General features: G+C 32.1%; 1 protein-coding gene across 1 annotated transcript; it reads right to left on the reverse strand.

Annotated features, from left to right (window-relative positions):
* Positions 1-2609: 2609 nt before the first annotated feature.
* On the reverse strand, positions 2610-3926 carry LOC133184781 (acetylcholine receptor subunit alpha-like). Its single transcript, XM_061319843.1, has one exon. It carries the CDS (start codon positions 3792-3794, stop codon positions 2610-2612), a length of 1185 nt encoding a protein of 394 aa, XP_061175827.1. The 5' UTR covers positions 3795-3926.
* Positions 3927-24250: the final 20324 nt, after the last annotated feature.

The following is a 24250-nucleotide window of genomic DNA, read 5'->3' on the forward strand; positions in this document are numbered from 1 at the left end:
ATGGACGACCAAAGAGCTTGAGATGGCAACTTAAATATAAGGAGATATAAATCGAGAAAACATCACACCTTTTGTGCTCAATAAATATATACTTTTTTCAATTGGTGGCAATTGGCTCTCTGGTCGTCCATCCAAATTTTTACAAACTAGCGAGCTACAGATCTGCAGCTACAATTTTATCATATTATAATACATTTTCTCAAAATTTAATGATTCTACATGCATGTAAAATATATATATACATAATTGACGAAATCTTGTTAAACTGAAATCAAATCGAAAAGAGTATGCATTCATTTGGAGCGACGAAAAAAAAAGTTTGCATTCAACAATACGCAAGTATGCTTATCTGCTTAACAATTTTGTTGTACCAATTTTACATTTTCAGCTTGCACTTTATACAAATGATTAACAACAGTCCAGGAAGGACCCAAAGCATGTAGCTGACAATGACATATTGTATTACTCATTCCAATTAAAGGTGAACTAAATGAGAATTTTTACTTGCATAGATACGGCAACATATATAGCATTATATATTTATGATAAATTAAAGTTTCTATTAACAATGATTGTGTTTCAGATAGGGCCAATTAATACAGAATGATATTATAGGGTAATGTTAATGATTTCATTTTCCTATAGTTATATATGAAATTCATATTAAATTTCATATCTACAGAGTAAGAATTACAACATTTCAGCCAAATATGTTATGTTTTGCACGATCCTGAATGACATCCTTGAAAATATACATGTACAGGAAAATGTTTTTATTTTAATATGTATACATTTATAAAACATGCATCAAAATTACCACTGCATTACAGAATGTAACACTTAATTGTTTCATCATTAAATTTATCATAACGGCTACTGGTTCAAAACAAAATCATGCAATCATATTATTAACAACACATCTAGAATATAATGTAAACCACAAAATATCATCTATAATATAAATATACAAATTGTGGTCAGGAGTTATATGTACACTTATTCCAATCTTTAATGATTATTGTTTGGTTGATACAGTTTAACATGCTTAATTATTTTATATATACATAATATATTCACAAGCATACTTCTTTTGTGAACAATAATATATATCTGTTGTACTTCAATTATTCCAGTGCATGTATTTCACACGTTCTCTAACTTACTTATCAAATTCCTAAATTTGTATTTTGAAATACTTTTCTAGTATTCAGATTTTTTATCTTACTAATGCAAAAAAAAAAAAACAAACAAAAAAAAAACAAACAAACAAACAAACAAACAAACAAACAAACAAAAACAAAACAAAACATTTTAATATTCTACAAAAAATGCAAAACAGCGCGGGTATGTTAAGGAAGCATACAAATCATTTCTCGGGAATTTTAGACTTTTTAAAGAAAATTAAGATTAACAATTCATCAAAGTCTCCGATAAAACATAAACTATTATTAACTATTACATAAAGACACGGAGTGTCCGAGGCCAAGTAGTGCACCACCTCGACGTCATCACGTGACCGCTATTAATAGCAAAATATTCCTTAATGAAAAACTTCACAGAACAACACTACCCCGGGGTTAAATAATTTCTTTGAGTAAATAACATAGTTGAAAAACATCTCTTATGCCTAAAAAGTGCTGCTAGAATCCCACTGTCCGATCAGGAAAATAATTATTCCACATATATGTACGAAACCTTACCCGATGTTTTGCATTTTATGCATATAACCCGAGATATTTCTACAAACCATGTTTACCTCACGATTCTAGCAGCACTTTCCAAGTATTATAGAACACAAGCTTTCGATATGTACAAATCTTATGTTTTTAAGTATCCAGCTTAGTGTTGTTCTTTTGCATTATTGTTGTCACGAATGACAGAGGAAAGGCCAACCGGGATACGTAAATAGCTGACTGTCTTCAATAGAAGATATAATCGATGAAAATAAATCAACATACCTGTTTAACATACTTTAACTTCACATGAATAACACACAATATTCACGGTATTTGCTTCTAAACCTCCTTTTACGTATCTTTTTACATGCCGTTTTGGCCAAATTCTCGTTACACAACATGATCGACTCTCAAGTTACTTGTTGAACAGTTATGACGTCATTGGTCGGAGATTATAATTCAAGTGACAGATACAGCATAATAAAATAAAAACATTTTATTTTTGTTAATATTTACAAATTTCAATTCATTTTCAGGAGTCAAATTATATCTCTAAATAGCAATATTCGGAAAACTTGTGTTCTAAACTTGACGTCATCTCGCCTACTATGACGTCATATTGTATCACTGATTTAGTCAAGTCAGATTATCTTAGTGCTTCCTTAACACACCTGCGAGCTTTCCTTTAACCTTAAGGTGAGTTACACTCTATGACATTAGCGCAGAAGGATCTCTTCGTAGATTTATACTATTTACAAATGATGTTTTAATAAAAATATTTTTATTTACCATCTAGAATTTTTCTGTAGGGAATACAAATCTTATACAGCCTTGTCTCTTGTTACTCATGAGTAATTGTCAGTTTAGAGTCTATGAGATATTAATTTGGATATTTGGTTCTTAAGGTGTAAGGTTCTTTTAAGTTTCCTTTTTCTAAGATAAATAACAAATGATCAAAACAAATGTAGATAAACCAAGAATTAAAAAAGTCATTATAAGCATAATGGAGTCAATTTTGCGAAGAAAAACAGCTCTGCAGAAATATTTTGCTGATGCACACTTTAGTCTATCCTTACTGTTGCTAGTAATCAATTTATTGTTGTTGTTTCCAAACTCAGCATTAGAGGGTAGGAATTCAACGGCACTTTCGGATGAAGCTGTTGGCAAAATTTTAGTTTCAGGTTCAGTGTTCAATTTGATTGTTATGAGAGAAACTGTAGTAGAAATCGCGCAAAGAAACAGATGGAACGCAACAAAAACAGTTATATAAGGAACATCCGTGGAATTTCGAGGCATTGTTTGATCAAATAAGGTCAGAAATACAGTAAATGTTAGAAATAGAGTCAAACAGTACGCCATTCTCTCGCCTGATGCTACAGGAATTAAAAATGTCAGAGAATTCATCAAAGCCAGAATAATAACAGGCATAACCGTGCTCAGTATGAAATATTGGTACCTTCTTCGGAATTCCAGTGTGTAAACAATCTGAGTTAAATCAAACTCAGAGTTATGGATTACAGTGTGAGTAAATCTTTTGAACTCCCATTCTCCGTTTTCTGTGATCTCTTCAACATCGTTCTCTGATCTTGCACGCGGAATAACCTTCTGCATCCAGTCGGTCGTCTGCCATGCTCCAACTACCATGCTACATTTTTGTTCATCAAATGGAAACTTTTTCACAAGCAGATGACATTGCACTGTATACTTAGCTCCTGGAAACCATGTCACATGACCTTGAGAAGTGATGGAAACAAAAGGATGGGCTCCAAGGTCATGGATATGTTCTTCAGAATAATACAAGGATATATCTGGTCTCCAAACTTTTTTATAAGGAACGTTGATTCTTTTGATCCCCGGTTGTTTATTGGCATCCCATGTCAGAAATTCGTCCTTCCACTGGACATTAAACCATCCATAAAATGAGATAAATTGGAATCGTTCGTCCACTTTGAGAACAGTTTTGATAACCATTGAAACGTTTACTTCCACAAGTTCGCTCTGATTTCGTCGAGGTTTTGCAAGGGTAGTGTAGTTTTTGAAAAGATGGTCTTCAAAGGATTCTGTGCAAATTCCACTGAACATTGCCTGAATTATTACAAAACCTTTTATGATATCCATTATGCCACTAAAGTTTAATTAGTTTATAATTATAATTCGACGCAATTTCTGTCAGGAAACACCTCGTTCGATGCTCTTTTCAATCCATATACATTTACTCACGGCATATAAATACCAGAAAGGAATGATAACTCTTTGTTACAAAATATGTTTTCCTGTTTGGACTTTGTTAATTAATGCAACTCAAAACGAACGGCTTTTCTAAACGTTGCCAAACGTTTCTTATATGGTTTCCTTCGAAGTTTCCATTTTTGAAGCTCACTGTGAAATGATTAATAGAATAGGCACTTTATTCTTATTGTTCCAGACATGGCTACTTTGAAATAATGGCACAGTCTTTGTGCTCTGCATACTTTTAGGCGATTTCCATGGCTAAAAGCAAGACCAATCGACAATACAGATGTTTGAAATGTTAAATTATATAGAAAACATGCATTCTTAATTGCTCAGACGGGATTGTTCACATCATCAAGATAAAATGCATAGAATACTGTGAAAGGAAAAGTCGTTAATATTCTATAGCCTGTGGGACAGTCCAATCGCTTCTACAGAATTTTACTAATGCATATTGTTCTCATTAAACTCTGATAACCTTTTACAGAATAAACAGAAACCTTTTGTTTCATTATTTGTACATGGAAATGTACCTCCCTATGGAATTTCATATCTAGAGATACGCGGTAACTTTTGTAATGTTGAAATACATGACATTTGACGACAAAACTGTGTTCATGTGAACGTCACTTTAGTTTTTTTAATTTTAAATTTCTCTCTATATTTATTGTATAAATAACTTGAGTTTAATGGTTTGAAACTTCATGAAAATTCTTAACATTCAATCCCAACAGTGTTTTTAGTAAACATGTGCACGAATTCCGTTATTGTGTCGCCTGCAGAGCAGAGCGACACTTAAGAATCACTTTACCCGGCGTCTGTCTGTCCGTCCGTCCGTCCGTCTGTCCATCTGTCACCTTAAGAACTGTATAAGGTATGGATTTAACATTTTGCACATATATTGCGTTGCACTTAAGCTTTTGCAAAATACCATTGTTATCGACCTCGTGAACTTTGAACTTGACCTACTTTTTAAAATAGCTCACTGTGTCGATATACGGTATATTTTTGACATTTAAGAGTTCAAATTCATGCTATTTAGCATGTGCACGTTTGACATAAAATATCAAGAAAATTACTAGATTTGCAATCCACTTGACCTTGACCTTTGACATACTTTGCAATAATACTCCGGACGGTTGATTCAACTTGTGTCTCTTTTGATTTTGTGAGGCAGGGTTTTGATATTGGCAATAATATTATATGTTTAAGAACTCATGACACTGTACATTGAAACTGTATGCTATACAGTTACCACACAAACTGAAATTTAAATGCTATGAAAATACATCGGGATCAGTATACCAAAATGATCGTAATGTAGAATACTGCAGTAAAGAAAGACCGAAATCTGTTTTGGAGGATAGTTGGATTAAAAACGTATTTTTCATGTTTTGAAAGGAAAAATAAATATTTCTAGTATGTAATTTCAATTCATTATTCACTCTAGCTTTGAAGTTTGGGGAATCATAATACTATTTAAATGTCAGATTTTATATGATAAATGCTATAATTCTATCGGTCTTATTATTCATAATTTTTTTCTTTGCTATTGTAAATCATCATAATCTAGCAGCAAATAAATAACAGGCCACCATGATGCTATAAAGCAGGCGACATATGTGTTCCTTGGGGCATTCTATTTTTTAAGTTGTACTGAATGCGTTCGATTTGTTAATACTGCGTACTAAACATTTGATTAGTGTGTTGGTTTTGTTTTCTTTCATTTCTACTTTGACTTTTCTTTAATATAGTTTTAATATCTTTTAACAAAACACCACACAGATTCCTCTTCTCTTAAATAGTATGGATGAATTTTAGTTTGGTTTTAGTTCAGTTTATTTTTTTTTAAATAGACAAATAAAAGAAGTTTTTAATCACACTTTATAATAATATAGGTCTGAAATGCTGTAGAAACATAAAATGATAACATGATATGGAATTTTACCGTAATTTATTGATGGATATAAACTTCAAAAACTGTGCTCAGGCCTCTTTTCTATTTGATTTCTATAAACCCATTTTTCTAACAGAATTAAAAAGGGCATAAACAAATCCACATTGCCGTATCTTTGCTTACAAATTTTATTGTCATCTCTCTCGAGAGATGACACATTAAGTTTGTTACCCGGACATGAAGCCCCAGTTTAAGCTGCCATTGATAAGCTGGTGGTCTGGCAAATGACACACATTAATCATAGAGAGTCACAGAGACAGAGTCGCTTGGATAGTGGTGGGTCTTCAAAATACATGCAGTTATCTATAATCATGGTCAGCGCGTGTGTATCAGAATGCACTAAACATGGCGTCGATTAGAGCGGCCAATGCGTGGATCAAAGTATTTACAGGAAAACAAAGTGGCGGGTCTTCAAATAACATGTGTTATCTAGGCTGTTACGTAGATGGCCAGCGCGTGTATCAAAGTACACTTTACATGGCATCGATTAGATCAGCCAAGGCGTGGATCCAAGAATTAACAGAAAAACAAAATCAAAGTAAATACTCGCATTAAAAGTTTAAATACGACTGATGTGAATTGATGTCGAAAATTTTACCTTTATGTGTATCTTAGTCATTCAATAACTTGATGCCATTAAAATATTTTTTTTTAAAACTAAGAGTAAATGTTAAAACTACAGTCATTGGAAGAAAGATTATTATCATCGTGATCGAGTTTTTACGCATGTCTACACTATTCTTTGTTTTTTGTTCTATAAAAAATAAATGTCAGATATACAATATTGTTACCTCTGTATAAAAGACGCGATTTCTTTACCCGACTCGTATTTTGAGAATTTATAATTAAAGCACCTGCAATCATTTTCTCTGTGTAATTTTAAATTGCGTTATTGGTTAATGGCAAAAAGCTATCAAATCACTTCTTTTATTCTTGAAATATTATTATTATATAAAATGATTGTTTCCTTGAACAGCCTAAATATCAGGGTTGGTAAACTGGTACTCTTTCAGATAATTTGTAAATGCATAATTTTAGCTTATACCGTTTAAATTTTATTACTGACCTATATTTAAATGCATGTGAGGGTTATTTCTTTGGATAAACCATATATTTAAAAGTGAAAAATCTTTCGAAATCAACTGAGGGCCGGTGTCATATAGTGAGACTTCTCCCATAGTGAGCTTTCCCCCAGAGGGCTTGCTATATAGTGAGATATCTCCCGGGAAGACTGGCTATATAGTGAAACTTCCCCCGGAAGATCGACTGGCAATAGAGTGAGACTTCTCCCGGGGAGGTCTCTCTATATAGACTGTCTCTCTCCCCTTTCATAGTGAGACTTCCCCTCAAATGTAGTTTCCGGGAAATTTATGTTTTCTTTGTAAAACAATATTTTTCAGTATATGAAAAAAAGTTCTCTGTTAATTAATAATTAAAACATCTTAATAGCCTTTTAACAGTTTGTTAGCCAAAAAAAATTTTGGGATGACATGTACATGTATATTGATGTGAGATAACTGAATGAAAAATGTACGTTATTGTTACAAGTATACATCTTTCTTTACTACATTGTATTTATTGCATTCTTTATGAAGGTTTACATAAGCAAATTCCAAGAGTCAACGAGTAATAATCTCTTAAATGTTAAATGTATTTCTTTTGATAAGAATCATTTTGGAATGATTAATTTACTGTGCAAGATAAATTTTTAATGCGCACTTCTATATTTATTCATATATGTATCTATTTTATAAGATCATTATCAAAATGCAAATATATATACATCGTCGATATAAATAAAATACAACTGAACATGGAAAGGGGAAGCCTCACTATGGTCGTTTAAGGGGGAAAGCTCACTATATAGTAATTCCCCCCCCCCCGGAGAGTCTTACTATATATAGCCAGATTTCCGGGGGGGGGAAGTCTCATTGGGGGGGGGGGTCTCACCATATTACACTGGACTAATTCAGTTTAGCGCTTTAAACTTCTTGGCTGTTGTCCGAGTAAGCTGCTGTGATGTAAAGTCAATAGGAACGCAAAGGTTTTACCCATCTTCTTGTATAACAATTGTTTACAAATTTTACAAATACTGCTTAGTGGTTACAGCTTTTAAACACATATACAAAAAAAAAAATATTTGAAATTACTGTTGCAAATGTTCACTGAAAGGCAGCTTGCCTCTCCTTTCCCCACATTTTTGTTGCAGCATATTCATAACCCCCCCCCCCTTTCCAATGTGTTTTTCGAGAAAGTCATAAAGTTTAAATCTTCCCTCCCCATCCACGAAATAAGAATTTCGAGTTTGAACACCCCCTTTTTTTTCCTAGTGTAAGATTATTCAGGTAAGTTGTATTTTTTTTCTGACTACCCCCCTTTTTTTGGAAACAAGTTCTTGTCCTTGTAATCGCTGAGGAAAAAATGTTACATTCCACTGTCTATTAATGAAGCCAAAGAGATGACATTTCAGGCTTTCTGGAAAGCCAAACTTGTTTTCCCTGTTAATTTCAATAATTTCCGAAGTTTGATGAATAATTGCACTTATTACAAACAACTGTTTGTAAACATAAGCTCGAGCTCTGAATTATTGTTTGTGTTTATGTTTTATCGGTTGTGTCCAATTTGCTACGTACTTTTATAAAAAGAATTAAGTTCTTTAAAAAAGTTCAAGGATGTATAAAAATTAAACATGCCCGAAGTTTGCTCTTCTGAAAAAGAAGGTTCTGTTTACAATTTTTGCAATATATTGTTGGAAACGAAAAGCTGAAAGTCACTAAATTCTACCAAAAATTTTGAAAGATAGAAACATCGTCTAATTCATATCCATTTAAAGTCCTGAATTTTGTTGAATAACTCTTGCAATATCTTAAGATGGAGCTCCTCATAGTACTGATCAAGGGATAAATAAATAAACCATTGTCATGATAAAACATATCATATACATACATTTTTTTGAGTGCTGGATACAGACATGACGTTAACTAAGAACTTTGAAAGTGAGGAAGGATATTAACACCCCTGCGATTGTTAATGAAATTTAATTTCAAGACACCTGGTCTCTCGCGATACATTTATAGGTTGTAGGTTAGAGCCAGTTTGAAAAAGAATACAAGACAATAAACAAAGCATAGCTGTAGCCTAGATGTTTCTTATAATACTATGGGATTCGAAAATACGTATTGTCTACTGCAATATAACATTTAAACTACACAAGCTTGTTGTTTCTAAGACTACAACAAAAAAATTAAATAACTAAAACACAAACTATGATTACTGATTAAAGAAGTTAAATTTAAGTGGAAGAAGAATCATTTACTATAAAGTAATAATAATTTATTTTTCTGATATAATTCTTACGTTGAAAACCCTTTTATCAATATCTCATATCCATGTATCTTGAACATAAGTGTATGACTTTCTTGAAACGCTATTCTGACTTGCTTTCCATTTTTTCTCTAAAAATTGAAGGAATGTCAATGACAAATTTTCGTGAATATGTCGAATTCTTTCCTTTTCTACTCTAAAGTTTAATGCGACATTTTTATTCAGTCAAACTAATGTATTTCGTTTATGTTATTTGTTTCATAAATCAAAACATTTATAAAAATAACGGGGAAATAATGGAAGCTAAGCCAATTTTACAATGTAAAGGGAGTGTGTAAAGAGTGCAAAATATATGTGCCAGAAAAAAACTATGGTTGTATCTACTGCACCTTGTTATTGTCCATGTCAAGGTTACCCAACTTTTATTTATACCTACTGTAAAACTCTTAAACGACATTGAATTGAAGCATGCAAAAATAAAAGAAAAATATGTAATATATGTATCTTCTAATTATCTTTAAGGTTTGTATCAAAATTCTTGGTCTACCAATATTCCACTTTTTTAGACCAATCGTACAGTAAGGAGGAGGGAATCAAACAATATTTTCATTTTGGGCCAGACATTTTTTTTCTCCATAAAAATAACTTTTTTAGGTTTTTGAAACCTTTAATTTTATGAAACCTTATACTTTTAGGAATTGAAAAATTTGCATGGTCCATGCAAAAATTTCTACTTTTGTCAATTTTCCCTTTTTTGCGTCAATCATCTTGTCTCTGAAATTTCGTATTATTATTTTCGTCATTGTTTGCAAAAATAACTGTCAGTTTATGTTAAGTTTAATAAACAAGGTTTTCAATGAAAACCTGTTTTTGTTTCTATAAATGCCTTCTTTCCTATTTGTTTCAGGACATTTTCTTTGGTGAGAAGGTTAGGAAATCGATTAAAAGTCTCGTTTTAGATAAGCAAAGCCTTTTTGAGTAAAAGCCACTACTTACGATTAAAAAACAAAATCAATCTGTACCCCCTGCTTACCTTTAACTCGTTTGTGCTATAAGTGCTTATTTGATAAAACTCAAATATTTTTTCTAACATAAAATACCCTTCTTTATTTACAGATACTAAAAGCATATCGACTATCAGGTATGCTCACCTGTGGGATAATAATCTTTGATAAAAACTCTTTAAAACGCATTCAAAATAAGAAAATCTTAAAATAAGAGAACGATGATGAGAACACTTCTGCTCTTCGTGTTTGGGTTTGTTGTCTTCTCTGTTCATAGTTGTTCTGAGAACATCATTTATGGTTACCGTTTGGATGGTTTTACCACTGAGAAGTTACCAAATATCGGCGAACATGCCTGTATTAAAGATTGTCTGTTAAGCAAACACTGCCAATCTATCAATTATAATAAAAAAAGGTTTTCATGCGAAATTAATACTAAATCGGCTGAAATAATTGTGGAAGGGGCTCAGAATACTGATTACATTTACGCCAATGTTGTGAATTCTTCTGAGGTATTTTTTGATTGATTTTGTGCTTGTGAAAATGGTTAAAGTTTATTATTTGCATCTAGTATTTTTTTTTATAATTTTGATATGAAAATGGTATGACGTAAGTCATTCCAAGATGAAAATCTTTTGTATTTGACTTTGTTCAGTAGTGTAATTTATAAAAGTTATCCAAGAACAAATTTTAATTCACAATATTATTAATCTGTATAAACATATTAAGTGGTAAACCTTATAAGAGGTAATATCCGGGATTGTCCAAATTTTGTGGAAATTTGCGGTAATATCAAAATTCTTGAGTCGAGCCGAGAAAATTACGATTTTATATACAGTTTATCGTATTGTTTAATGTGAAATCAGTCATTCATTAACGACGTGAACAGAATCCCTTATCTAAACTGTGTTGTATCATTCTCAATGATTCATGCATGTATTTTAAATAGTTTTAAATGTATATTCTTAGATACTTTGCTAAAATATGATGGTAAGTTTGTATTTCTATTTGATATAGCTGCAGAACTGTAGCTCTCCGAAAAAAAAATTGACAGACCGGAGAGCTACAGTGCCACGCATAGAAAAAAACTGTATATTTATTGCGCACAAAAAGTTGCGCTCGGTTCTGGATTTATTTCTCCAAATTCTTACCTCAACTGCACAAAAGCTCGATTTCAAAAAAATTCCTTAGACTTCTATCAACTACTCTTGTAGTTGACATCTTTACGAAGCGCGTTTGGTCGAATTGTCTAGCCACCCAAAATGGCAGTATTAACAAGCGAAATTTTGGATGGTCTTAATGTCAGGCCCAGGAGGGCTATTAACAACGGTTATAGAAAATGTTTTGATGTGGGAATTGTGCAAAAATGTGTCAGTAAAAAACGGTCAGTAATATTTAGAGATTGCAGTTTAAAAATACGGAGAAATAAATCGAGAAACAGCACACTTTCTGTGCGCAATAAATAAACAGTTTTTTCTATGGGTGGCACTGTATCTCTCCGGTCTGTCATTTTTTTTTTTCGGAGAGCTACAGTTCTGCAGCTATATTTGATACAAATGTAGGCAACTTTGGGAAAGTGTAGGGATTCCATATGTCCATCCTTATTCAAGTTTGTAAATACACACGACAGTGCCACGTGTTTATCAACAGGTAACACATTTATCATATTTTCTTATAATAGTATTTATCTCTTTCTGATTAATTTTGTTTTAATCAAGTCAAAACAGTATATAATGAGTTACTGTAATAATATCTGGCAGCTCAACCAGAATTAACCTTTATTAATCATGCGTTTCTGAATGAAAGAATATAAATATATATATATAAGCTTATAATTATGACGAATAAGTGAAGTATCACAGCACAGTACTTGTATTATTAGATAAAATAACAGAATCTGATATACATGTAAATAGATAACACTAGCAAAGTCTAGTTAATACACAACTTTGTGACAATATCAAAATTACATAAATACCACACCATAGTCATGTAAGCATAAATGTACGAGGGCCATTCCAAAAATACGACTTTTATTATAACTTCTTTATTTATCATCATTTTAAAAGCAATTCGGTAGAATTATTTTAATAATAAATCCGAATAATTTGAATATAAAAAAAAAATAAATCATGATATATTTCAAAATTTTTGAGAATATAAAACTGCAAAAAATGGGATCTCGGAGCAATGTGAACGCAGTACACTATGCACAATAAAATGTGTTTAGTCACATCTCCTTAAAATGAGTTTGAACATTTAACAATTACAATTCTATGAGAAACTTAATCTTCTAAAACAAATTCAAATGTTAATTCGTAATGAAAGTTTGGAAATGCAGTATTGCTTCATATACTTATTTCCTTAACCTTGCTGGACGAAATCTTTATACATGTCCAGATACACTGATGTTATATATGTATGTACCTTCAAAAGATTTCTATAATATCAAGTTTACGTTCATGAACAAAGTATAATTTATCCTCTTTGGACAGATTGTGTAGCTGGAACATATAGTAAGGATGGTCAGTGTGAACCTTGTCCAGTTGGTCAATACAGCACTGGAAATGGCATGCACTGGTGTTTGATGCGTCAGCCAGGAACCTATCAAGATCAGCTTCGGTCAGGCTATTGTCAGCCCTGTCCCACTTGGACTTTTCAAACTAAACAAGGACAAACGACTGTAAGTTATATTGTAACGTGCACAAATGCATTCAATATTGCACTTCAACATTCATCGATTAATGTTTGCTTGCTTGGAATTCTGATTTTAGGATTGCTTTTCTTAATCGCTGGTATAGGTTCTATAAATTGTGCACACATTTTGCATGATACAACATGCCCCTTTAATATGATTTTTTTAAATTTTATTATTTCCGATATGCATACCATTATATCGTAGCTCACAAAATTTAAGAGTTTGACTCGGTACTGCATGGCAAACTAAAAACTTGTCGTTAGCGGTATTTCACTGCACACCACACGATATTATATTTTTCGCAAGATATACGAACTTTTTGTAGTATATTACATTTTCCGCCGAAATATGGCTGAAATATTGCCGACTCGGCGTAAAACAACAATAATCAATCAATCATTTTATCATACACAAAGGTGTTTCAGCGCATATTTGATTTAAATTGTATTTATATTTCTATTGATTCTCTAATATTTATTAGAACTTGATATGATCATGATTTAAAAGCAATGAACCTTCGATTCTTGGTGCGGTATTCACGTCAGTAATATAGAACTTTTGTTCATGGTTGTTCTAGAAACGTATAAAATACATGTACTAGTAAAACAATTGAACCAATAAATAAAACATTACTGCTAGAGAAGATATTGTGACACTTTGAGTATAAAAACATCTGTTTGAAAACTCCTACTGTTAAATGATGAAGATTTTAAATATTGCACCTTAAGCATAATACGACAAAACATTGCTTGTCCAAAGTGCCTGTTTGTACTGTGTGTAAGCAAACTGTGCTAGTCTTAAAACGTTAAAGCGCGTTCACATGTGTTTGTGTATCATACTCTGCACTAACTTTTGAGGGCATAATTACGTTTTCCAACCATATCATTTTGTTTATAACAATGCTTTGTGATTCCTAACCATAATACAAGGAAATTAGGAATATCACTTACATTGCATGCACATTCAACAGAAGATATACGTGTAGGCGACACTAAGACACTAAACTTGAACTGTTTTCTCTAACACTTTTCTTTTTTCTTCTAGTGTACATCTTGTTCTATTGGTCATTATAGCAACCAAACTGGCATGCATTTTTGTGCTGTGTGTCCAAAAGGGACCTTCCAGGACCAACCCGGATCTAGTGACTGTAAATCCTGTAGTTCTTGCACATATCAAACTGATGAAGGGGGGTCAACTGTAAGCTTATTTTCACTATAATTTCAAAATAAAATCTACATGTAATCATGCACTGAATTCTTTTTCCTAGTGTCTGTCCTGTGCTGTTGGTCGGTAAAGTGCAGAAAGTGGTAGTTGGCAGTGTCTTTAATGTCCTCCTGGGACTTATCAGGATGCAACTGGATCGAGCCATTGCAAACTTTGTCCTGCTGGAACTTATCAACCTAATTACGAAGAGAAAACTGTAGGTCATTTGTCCTGTTTGATATTACATTCAAGATGCATGTATTTATTTGTAAAAACATATTTATCTCCGATTGCTCATGTTCTTCTTCACTCTAAAACTATAGTTCCACTGGACACGTCATTACTGGTGACGTAAAGATATTTATTAACGAGGACCTTAAATTTGACTTATTTTAAAAGGACCAAAATTTATGGGAACCCCGATCTTTCAACTGGCGTCATAATTTTATTAAATTGTAACATTATAAATTATGTGGAGGATTATGCCAGGTGATGGACCCACATAAAAAGAAGACCTTGACACTTTGTCAGAATGGATTAAAAGTATCAGATGGATGTTGAAATCTCGCATTAAGCAATTGAGCAACAATATGAAAATTATCTATCCCTCTGTCTTCAATAACTCACAAGTGAAAAAAAAAAGAATTAGATAGACTACACGATCATTTTGTACTGATCCCAGCTGACAAAGCAAGGAACAATATTGTCTTTGTTTGTAAGGATCATTATTTTAATTGTATTTTAGAAGAGCTGAGGTTTAATTCTGCAGGTTGTAACCCAATATAAACCCTAGCTCCCTTTCTAAGGAGGAAATTCTTCAAAATCATACGTTAGTTTTAAATATTTTTAATATTCCGATCAACCAAATTGAATTTGAATTACCAAACTTATACTGGTTTCCTAAACTACATAAAAATCCTTACAAACAAAGATACACAGAGGGTTCCAATAAATGTTCTACCAAGCCTCCATTTTCTTTACTACTCACTAAAATATTAATAGCAGTGAAAGAGAAACGTCAGGAGTACTGTGTAACAATATTTGAGAAGTGTGTGGATACTTAAAAACTCCAAGGAATTGTTAGAAAATTTGAAATCACAAAATTTTACCAAAATCAATAACATCAAAAGTTACGACTTTTCAACACATCATACAATCATCCCCCCCCCCCCCGATAAATTAAAGGCCAGACTTTATGACATCATAGACAGTTGCTTTTCAATAACAAATGGAACTTGTTAATTTACTTACCTTGTCATTGGTCATTTGCAAAATCATTTTTTAAAAACATTCTGATTGAACATACAAGTACTCTGAAGTTGATATTCAAAAGATGCATGAGTTTCTGATTGGCAATATCTATGTACTTTTTGGTGATCTAGTCTTCCAACAATCTGTCGGAGTTCCCAGGGCACGTGTACCAATTACGCCCCCATATTAGCATTATTAGTTTTTGCATTAGTATGAAGCAGAATTTACTCAAAAACTATACATGAAAAGAAGAAAACACTTTCTGAGGGCTTCAACTCGACATTTAGATATATCGACTACGTATTATCAATTCACAATAGTTGCTTCCATTCAATAACATATATTGACTCGATATATCCCAGTGAACTTGAAAAAAAAAAGATACCACAGAGTCTGACACATCTATTTCATATTTGGATATTTTACTAGAAAAAGACGTTATTGGTAACATAAAAACAAAACTTAATGATAAACTTGATGACATACTTTTTTATCGTCAGCTTCCCTTATTTATGTAGCAATATACCCTATAACTTGTATTTGGAGTTTATGTCTCCCAGTTGATCCGCAACTCAAGGGCATGCTTTACGAACAATTTCTAAAACGAGGCAAACTATTGAAAAACAAGTTGATGAAAAGAGAATGTCAACAGTCATGATTTAGCAAGTTCTATGGTCGATACAATGACCTTGTCAGCTAGTACAGTCTATCGAATGCTGACTGACGCTTTTCATAATTGTTAGGCCGTTACTTAGATACTGTATTGTCTACGGATTTTTCCGTTGCCCTATCATAACAAGGAGCACACGGCGAGTGTGACCAGTCGACGGAGGATGCTTACTCCTCCATGGCACCTGATCGACTTTTGAGCTTGCTTACTGTTCGTTTTCTCCATATTTCATTGTTCAATAATTATAAACTTTTACTCAAAATCAATAAAGAATTGCAACATTGCTGGGATATAAATTATCAATGTTTATAATGATATATCAATGCATCACCAATAAAGCCCGGGTGATAAATCTAAACAATAAAATGCTTTCTTGGGTTGTTGGTATGGGAATTTATGTTGCAGCTGTTGCAAAAAAATAAAAGTAAATAGGTATTGTAATCTTTTTTCTGTAATGGCTGCAACGTTAAACCCCCATACTAAAAAAGACATTTTTGTCGCAGATCGAAGGGTTTTACAATGCATTGATTTGTAGCTCCCTGGTTAATCTGTCCATTTCTTTTTTAACCAGAGAGCTACAGTTCTACAGTTCTGCACTAATAGGAATACTAGTACATGTACTGTTAGAGCTACTTCGTGATAGCGACTAGGGTTTATGTTTGCAATTACTTATACCACCTAAAATAAACAGGTCAACTACATCAACAATATATAAGAAACAAAATCAATACATTCACGATGCAGGATATAAAGTGCGTTGGTCATTTATCATTTTTTATGCCCCGGTTTTCACAGAGTAGTTCACTTCATCCCTAATAAAGGTTTATCATGATTGTTCTTTATCATTAATGTACAGTTTTTATTTGAAGTCAGTATAACTAGGCACATTTTATTATTTAACCATAAATTTGTCGAAGGATGGTTAATCTTTTATATACTGTTATCCATAGATTCTTGCAAATTTTGCGAACCTGGAAATTATCAGTCAAAAGAAGGTAATTCTTGCTAGTTATGTGAATTCTACAGACTATGATTCTCGTTGTTTTTTCCTCACTTTTTAAATGTCTTTTACAGCATCTCATTTAAGAATACTGAATACTATATTCTATCTTGAACAAACAGGGCAAAGTAAGTGTACTGAGTGCAGTCCGGGGATTTATCAGCCCAGTGATGGGCAGAAGTCCTATATTTTATGTCCAGGCTCTCAATTCCAGAATGAATTTGGACAAACTTCCTGCAAAGACTGCTCGCAATTCAACAGATGTTACAACTTAAACAAGACAATGTGCTTCAGTATGGTTATATGTGATTTTTAATGAAATGCTCGTTATTTATTCATCATTTATATTTATAATATTATTGAAGGAAAGGACATACTTAAATTCCGGTAACTTCTCAACTTTATAAGTGTATTTATGTATAAAAATGAATTTATGTGATCTAAATACATACAAGATTGTGTTATTTTTATTTATCACTATTTTGTGTGAATTCATGGGTTTTGAGGGGTATTTCCGGGTTTTATATTTAAGCGTCATCTAGTTACGGCTATTAGCCTCATCCTTATCAAAATAACTTTGTCTCCGAAAAGGTGGTTTACTTCTCAATTTTATAATAAACATTTAATTAAATTACAGAAGTACAGATGAATTTTATTTTTTAAGCAAACTTCAGATTCTCCATTCTTCTTTCTTGAGATGTCTTGATTTTTTTAAATATTGATATTACAGATCTACATAAAAACGACAGAGCGTTTGGATACTCACAGAGCTACCAAGGAGAGCTTTCTCACAATGAATGTAACCAGTCCTGTTGGAGGGATGTCAATTGTCGTGGATTCAGTTACATGCGCTATTCCAATCCTGGCTACTGCTATGCTCATCCCAGCAGGGATTCTTTTGATTATCAAGACTATAATTTCTTCAGCTTGCTGTGGGAGTGTCATTTTTGAATATTGAAAGTGTTTTAGTTTCAAATCATATAATAATGATGAAAGACATCATTTAAAGTCGTGTCTCTGTGTGTGTATTTACATGTTAAATGTACATAATTAAAACAACAACTAAAATATGGAATTCTATATTATGCTGTGAAAACATTTCTTTTATTTCCTATAAATTGTTACAAAACTAAAAATAGTACAAAAACAAGCCAGGATTTAGTGATGACTTTTTTCATACTTGCATAATTCAAATATTCAATCCACTGATGAAATGTTTTTAAGATCGACTTTCTGATTATAAATTAATAGCAAATATATATAGGTAATACACTTTATAATAAATTGGTAATAAATGAAGCAAACTATGATAATACGATGATACAAATTTACTCATTTTAAACAGATCACTAGAAACTATTGATGGTATTAAAAGAGAAGTAGACATTTTTGTTTCTACATAATCATACTATTTACACTGTTTCACAAATTCGTTTGAAAATTGGTTTAAAGAAAAAATTTTCTGACCTAACGTCGGTTAATTGAGGCCCATAAGTTTCCAATTTCTTGTCTTGTCTTTAGGGAAAATAATATACTGACACATTATATATATATATATATATATATATATATATATATATATATATATATATATATATATATATATATATATATGAGAGAGAGAGAGAGAGAGAGTACTTACCTAGTGGCATCTTGGTACTGCCAAACATGTTTATTGGAAATGCGAAGTTTCTCATTTTAGGCCCCATGTGCATGAACGTTCGATGCCCGCAACGTTATTCTTTTCAAGATACGCGATGGGATAGGATAAACGTATGATACGATAGGATACAAGCACGATACGACATAATACACGCGCGAAACAATAGGAACCACACACGATACCATAGGTTAACTGTCTTCACGATAAACACCATGATAAAACCATAACACGACAAACGCTAATTTTAACATGTTTCATAAATCCGTAAAATCAAATATCACCAAGAATGGAGGAAATATAACATCGAAGAGGATGATATAGAAGAGGACAATCAATTTTTTTATCGTAGTAGTATCATTAAGAAAATAGGAGAACTGACCTAAATATTTAAGCTAAAGCTAGCAAAGGTAATTCAGCTTTAGCATTGCTATGATCAGCATTGAAGTCCACAGCAACGTCAGAGAACACCAAAATTAGAATATTCAACATCAACATGAAATCCATCTTTCTTGACTTCTTTAAGGTAAACAGGATTCCCTTGGCATTTCTTTCCTCAAGGCCTGCTTTTTATGAGCACATCACCACTTGGAAGCAGAGCATAAATGGAGTTAGCCGAAATGAAAGTCGCAAACTTAACCATTACCCTTAAAGTAATTTGTGAAAAAGATGGCGGATTTTGTGTCCCACAAAGGACATCTTTAGCGCCAATGGCAGTCTCATGACAAAATGTACTTGAATAGGCGTAGAATTACTTGCTTGTGTAACTGCAAATGTTTCAGGTAAGAATTATCATGTACTGCTCTATGCAGCTGTAACTGCTCTAAAACAGCAGCAACCTGTACTTTAGGGCATGTTCACTGTATATATACATAAAATATATCACTTTAATCGTATGTTGGATCAGATTTTGTTTGAATATTTTCAAAGTTTTTTAAAATGTTTAAGAAAAAAAAATGAAAATGCCAAATAAGCAAGATAAGAAATGACGCCATTTTGAAAATCATGGCCGCCATTTTGATAATGGCCTTATCCTGAATGGCGAACGATATTTCCTATTCAGATACTAAACAGGGAACGGTCATGCCTAATTTGGTGCTTATCTCACCAAGTGAAATATTTATTCAACTTTCCGCTCCACTAAATGAGTTGATTTTGACAGTATTAAAAGATTAAAAGATTTCCAATTTCTAAGCGAAGCTTTTTTAACGTGCACATGTGTATACCAATTTTCGACCTGACTCATGAGAATAAGGCAGTATTTATATGTTTCCTCTAAACAAAGGACATTTTTAATTTTCTCCAGGAATCTGTCCCAAGCGGGACAAATACTTTTACTCTGCGTGATCTAGATGAACAAGTGGTCTCAAAAATATTAAAAGGATTAAGAGGGCTGGGTGGTTGTGGCCATTTTCAGACTATATTGATCTCCTTTAGAAGAAGAGCTCCATATAAAGATATACAAAAATGATCAAATTTTAAAACTAAAATGTATGAAATTTTTATTTGCCAAATGATAGTTGACAGCTTAAGATATCATATCTAAAAATTAAGTTATATCTGATGGTTAATTTGTTGACCCCCAGCCTCCTTAACTTGTGGTCAAAGTCAAAGTTAAAAATAATATTAAGTTTTTAAAGAAAAAAAATTATAGAAACATTATCAGGTTTTTTTTTTATTTTATTTTTTCCCATCAATGTATGTGCCAGTAGCTTAAACTTAAAGGTCAATGTCACGACGTCAAAAACAGAGTACGTTCGGAAAGGTCTTGAAAGAGGTAATGTATATGTCAGATATAAATGCCCTATCTTCCCTCATTCAAAAGTTATCATCAATGTTAAAATTTTTCGAAAATGGGGTCAAGTTTCAAGGTCATGGGGTTAAAATCATAGTGCATTTGGAAACATCTTTTCACAGGTAATGCACACGTCAATTATGAATGTCCTGTCTTCTATCCTTCAAAACTTATCTGCATTGATATTTTTTTTAAATTACGTCAAACTTGAAGGTCAAGGTCAATGGGTCAAATATCATACCACATTCGTAAACTTCTTGTCACAGGTAACGTCATTGTCAAATACAAACGCCATATCTTCTCTCAATCAAAAGTTATCACCAATGTCTAAAGTTTTGAAAATTAGTCAAACATCAAGGTCATGGGGTTAAAAATCATATAGTATGATTGGAAACGAATTGCACACTAATGCACATGTCAAATATGAATGCCCTATCTTCTCTCATTCAAATGTTATATGTTATAACCATTGTATTTTTTTGAAATGTAGGTAAAACTTCAAGATAAAGGGCAAAAGGTAAAAAAAAATCAAAGTACATGTATATTTGAAAAGGTCCTGTCACAGGTAATGTACATGTGAAATATGAAAGCCCTATCTTTTCTCATTCAGAAGTTATGACCAAGATTAAAGTTTTTGTGACAGATGCACTGACAGACAGCTAGACAGACTAATTACCTGACAGACAAAAAGACAGAGAGGCAAACAGACAAACGAGATTAAATGTCCCTTCGCTTTCGGGGACAAAAGGTTGATTGTAGCATAATAATCCAGTAATACGAAAGCCCAGAAGGCTCATTCGAGATTCGAGTTTCGAAATACGAGATTCGAAATTCGAGATTCGAAATTCGAGTTTCGAGATTCAAGATCCAAACTAAACAATCAAAAGGCGGATTCAATATTTGATTACTCCCCTTTATTAAGTTTTTACTATCAAGAAATCACTGAATATATTTATAACAAATGGGTCATTTGCTTAAATAATAATGCAAGAAAAAATGTTATATGTATCAAAACAAAATAAAAATGAATTTTGGGTAACGTTTTGAAGAATATATAAAAAATCTTATTTTCAAATCTCAAATCTCGTATTTCGAAACTAGAATCTCGAATGAGCCTTCTGCAAGGGTTTTCGTAACTGTTACAGATCAGACAATGTATCGATATGAGTTTCAGATAGCACAGATTTAATTTATAAATTAGATTTCTTATTACTTGTATCTGTCGATATCTTTAAACTTCAATCATTATACATAACTCTAACAATGAGTCGGAATTATAGGCATTCTTTGCAATTGACAATGTACTTTAACATTTGAAGAAAAGAAATCGAAATATGTCTATATATGCCAATATCTCCATTTTTCCATTTATTTCACCTTGAACAAAGCCAGGGACTTATTGTTCCACCTAATTCTATCCGCAGGAGTTCTCTTAGATGGCTTGGTCAATCAGTTAAAATTTCAAAGCAATAATAATTACTAAATGTAGTGCATGCAATATTCAAAATGCCGGCAAATCGCATAGAAAGGGGGGCTGACAAAAACTATTTTTTGCAAAAGCAACACAGTTTTTAGTTTCTATATGTATTTTAGTTTGTGAACAATCATGTGAAATTACGTGACGTTTGCAGGTTATGTAATTATTGTTTCCTTTAAGAGCATGTCTATGAGAAAAACATGCAAATAGAGAAATAGGCTGCAGTAGGGAGTCTCAAGAACAAACTGATTTTTATTATTAACTTAAAGGACACCCATTGAGAGTCAGAAATATGTTGTTTATTTTTGCATTGGTTGTTTCTATTTTAGTAACAGTCAATAATTCATTCTGGTCAATATTCCAGGGAAAATTGCAAAAAGGTTGATGTAAAAATGACAATTTCAATATTTTAAAGTAAAAAAAAAAAAAAAAAAACATAAGAAGTAAATGGGAATGTTTTCTCACAGAATTGAGCTGTAAGATTATGTTGGAATCAATTTTTTTGTAATATCCCTATATATAAAGCTGTCCCAAGAGCACAAATATTGGAATGGTGCCAAGAAATGATAATAATTAAATTTTGTCAATATTCAAGGAAATATTTCTTAGAAAGTGACGCTTCTTTTTTCAGAATTTTGTGCAATTAGGAACCTCTAAGATATTATCCCACCAATATGTAAAATCCACCTTTGGACTCTCAAGGACATAAAAGTAACATCGTAATGAAATCATCTGAACTGAATTCAAATGAAAGAAAAATTTGTGGTTTTATAAGTTTAACATTTTAAGTAATTTTAATTAATTTCATGTAATATATTTACAGATATAAAGAATAAAAATTATTTTGAATTTTATAAAAGCTATAAATAAATATTTTCTCTGCTTTTCCTGAAAAAAAAAAAAAAATTACAATTCATTTAGATTTTTGTAAGAATTATCTCCCCTGTTGCACTCTTCTGTAGAGAAGGTACATGTAGATAATGATTGTTTACGAACAGATGTATGTCATCTAATCGTTTTAGGCATAAATTATGTTTCATTTTAAGAAATTTGTCCATTTCTGTGAATGTAATTTGTTACATACTAGTGGCCTATCTATAAAATACATGAATGTGACCAAGACTTATCAGTTTAACCCTAGTCCCCTTTCATGGCATATAATTATACGCATTTCTACGAATGAGTATAGTGGAAACAAACATTCATAACTTCGTTATATTACAAATATTAGAATAATTCTTGCATCATTAGAGAAAAAAAAAACAATTACAATAAAATAATGTACATATTTCTCCTTTATTATTTGTAACATTTTTTTGCTAGTTTAAGAGTTAAACTTCGCGCACTATTCGAGCAATTTTTGCCGTGATCGAAATCAACGCGGTGGTATAAAGATATGTGTCTATTTTTTGGCACAACATTTTATAATAGCCTTAGAAATCCATGAATTAAGGAAAAAAATAACTCAATCTGATGAAATTGAAACTTATTACTTAAATGTTTGAAAATAATCAGGTTAATTATAGTTAAGGAATAGTATTTTAATTTGGCAGGATTATAAAATTATTAAAATATTAGACAAAGAAAACAAAGAACTATGAAAAAAAAATATAAATTCATCTTTTGTTCTAGTAGATTTATGTTTGATATATCGTTCTATTGAAAAAATACTGTTTTATACCATAAAATACAAAGTCTAAAAAATATGAAATCCATCAGGATCGATGGTTCCGTAACCACGTGTAAACATAGTGGCTTCCTGCGACGTTTCGTACATCACGATCTTCAGAAAAAGATTCCGGTGCATAAAGTGCATAAACTGTCAACGAGTCTTCGGATTCTGGCTCTGATTTTGATGAATATGATTCTGACAGCGAACATTCATTTGGTAGCGAGACGGATGCAGTGATGATGATACCGAATCAACATTGTTTGAATCTGACACAGGTACATTGGTCTTGGTTTATAAATATGTATGTACCTTATTGATAGGTAAAAAAAAATAAAGAAACAAACTGTTGATGATGGCATGATTATATACAAGAGAAGAATTTTTTTTGCAATACAGTATATGCCTAACAAACCTGTCAAGAGATATTTCATAGTTGGTAGCAATATAGCTGCAGAACTGTATTTGAATTTTCTGCAATCCAACAGACAATTAAAATCAAGCTAGTTTATTGCGTGTAGAGACGACTATAAAGGGTTGGGAGGTAGATAAAACACACAGATTGGCTAAAGTACATGTATGTGTCGAGAATTAGGGAGTGAAAGGTAGTTGATTGACCAATGCTGGAAAGTGG

This window comes from Saccostrea echinata, unplaced genomic scaffold (genome assembly GCF_033153115.1).
Source record: "Saccostrea echinata isolate AGI-Se365-2 ecotype Australia unplaced genomic scaffold, CSIRO_AGI_Sech_v1 ptg000011l, whole genome shotgun sequence".
Taxonomy (NCBI): Eukaryota; Metazoa; Mollusca; class Bivalvia; order Ostreida; family Ostreidae; genus Saccostrea; species Saccostrea echinata.

Coding starts and splice junctions, on each gene's coding strand:
- LOC133184781 (XM_061319843.1), bottom strand. CDS start 3,794: ATGGATATCATAAAAGGTTTTGTAATAATTCAGGCAATGTTCAGTGGA.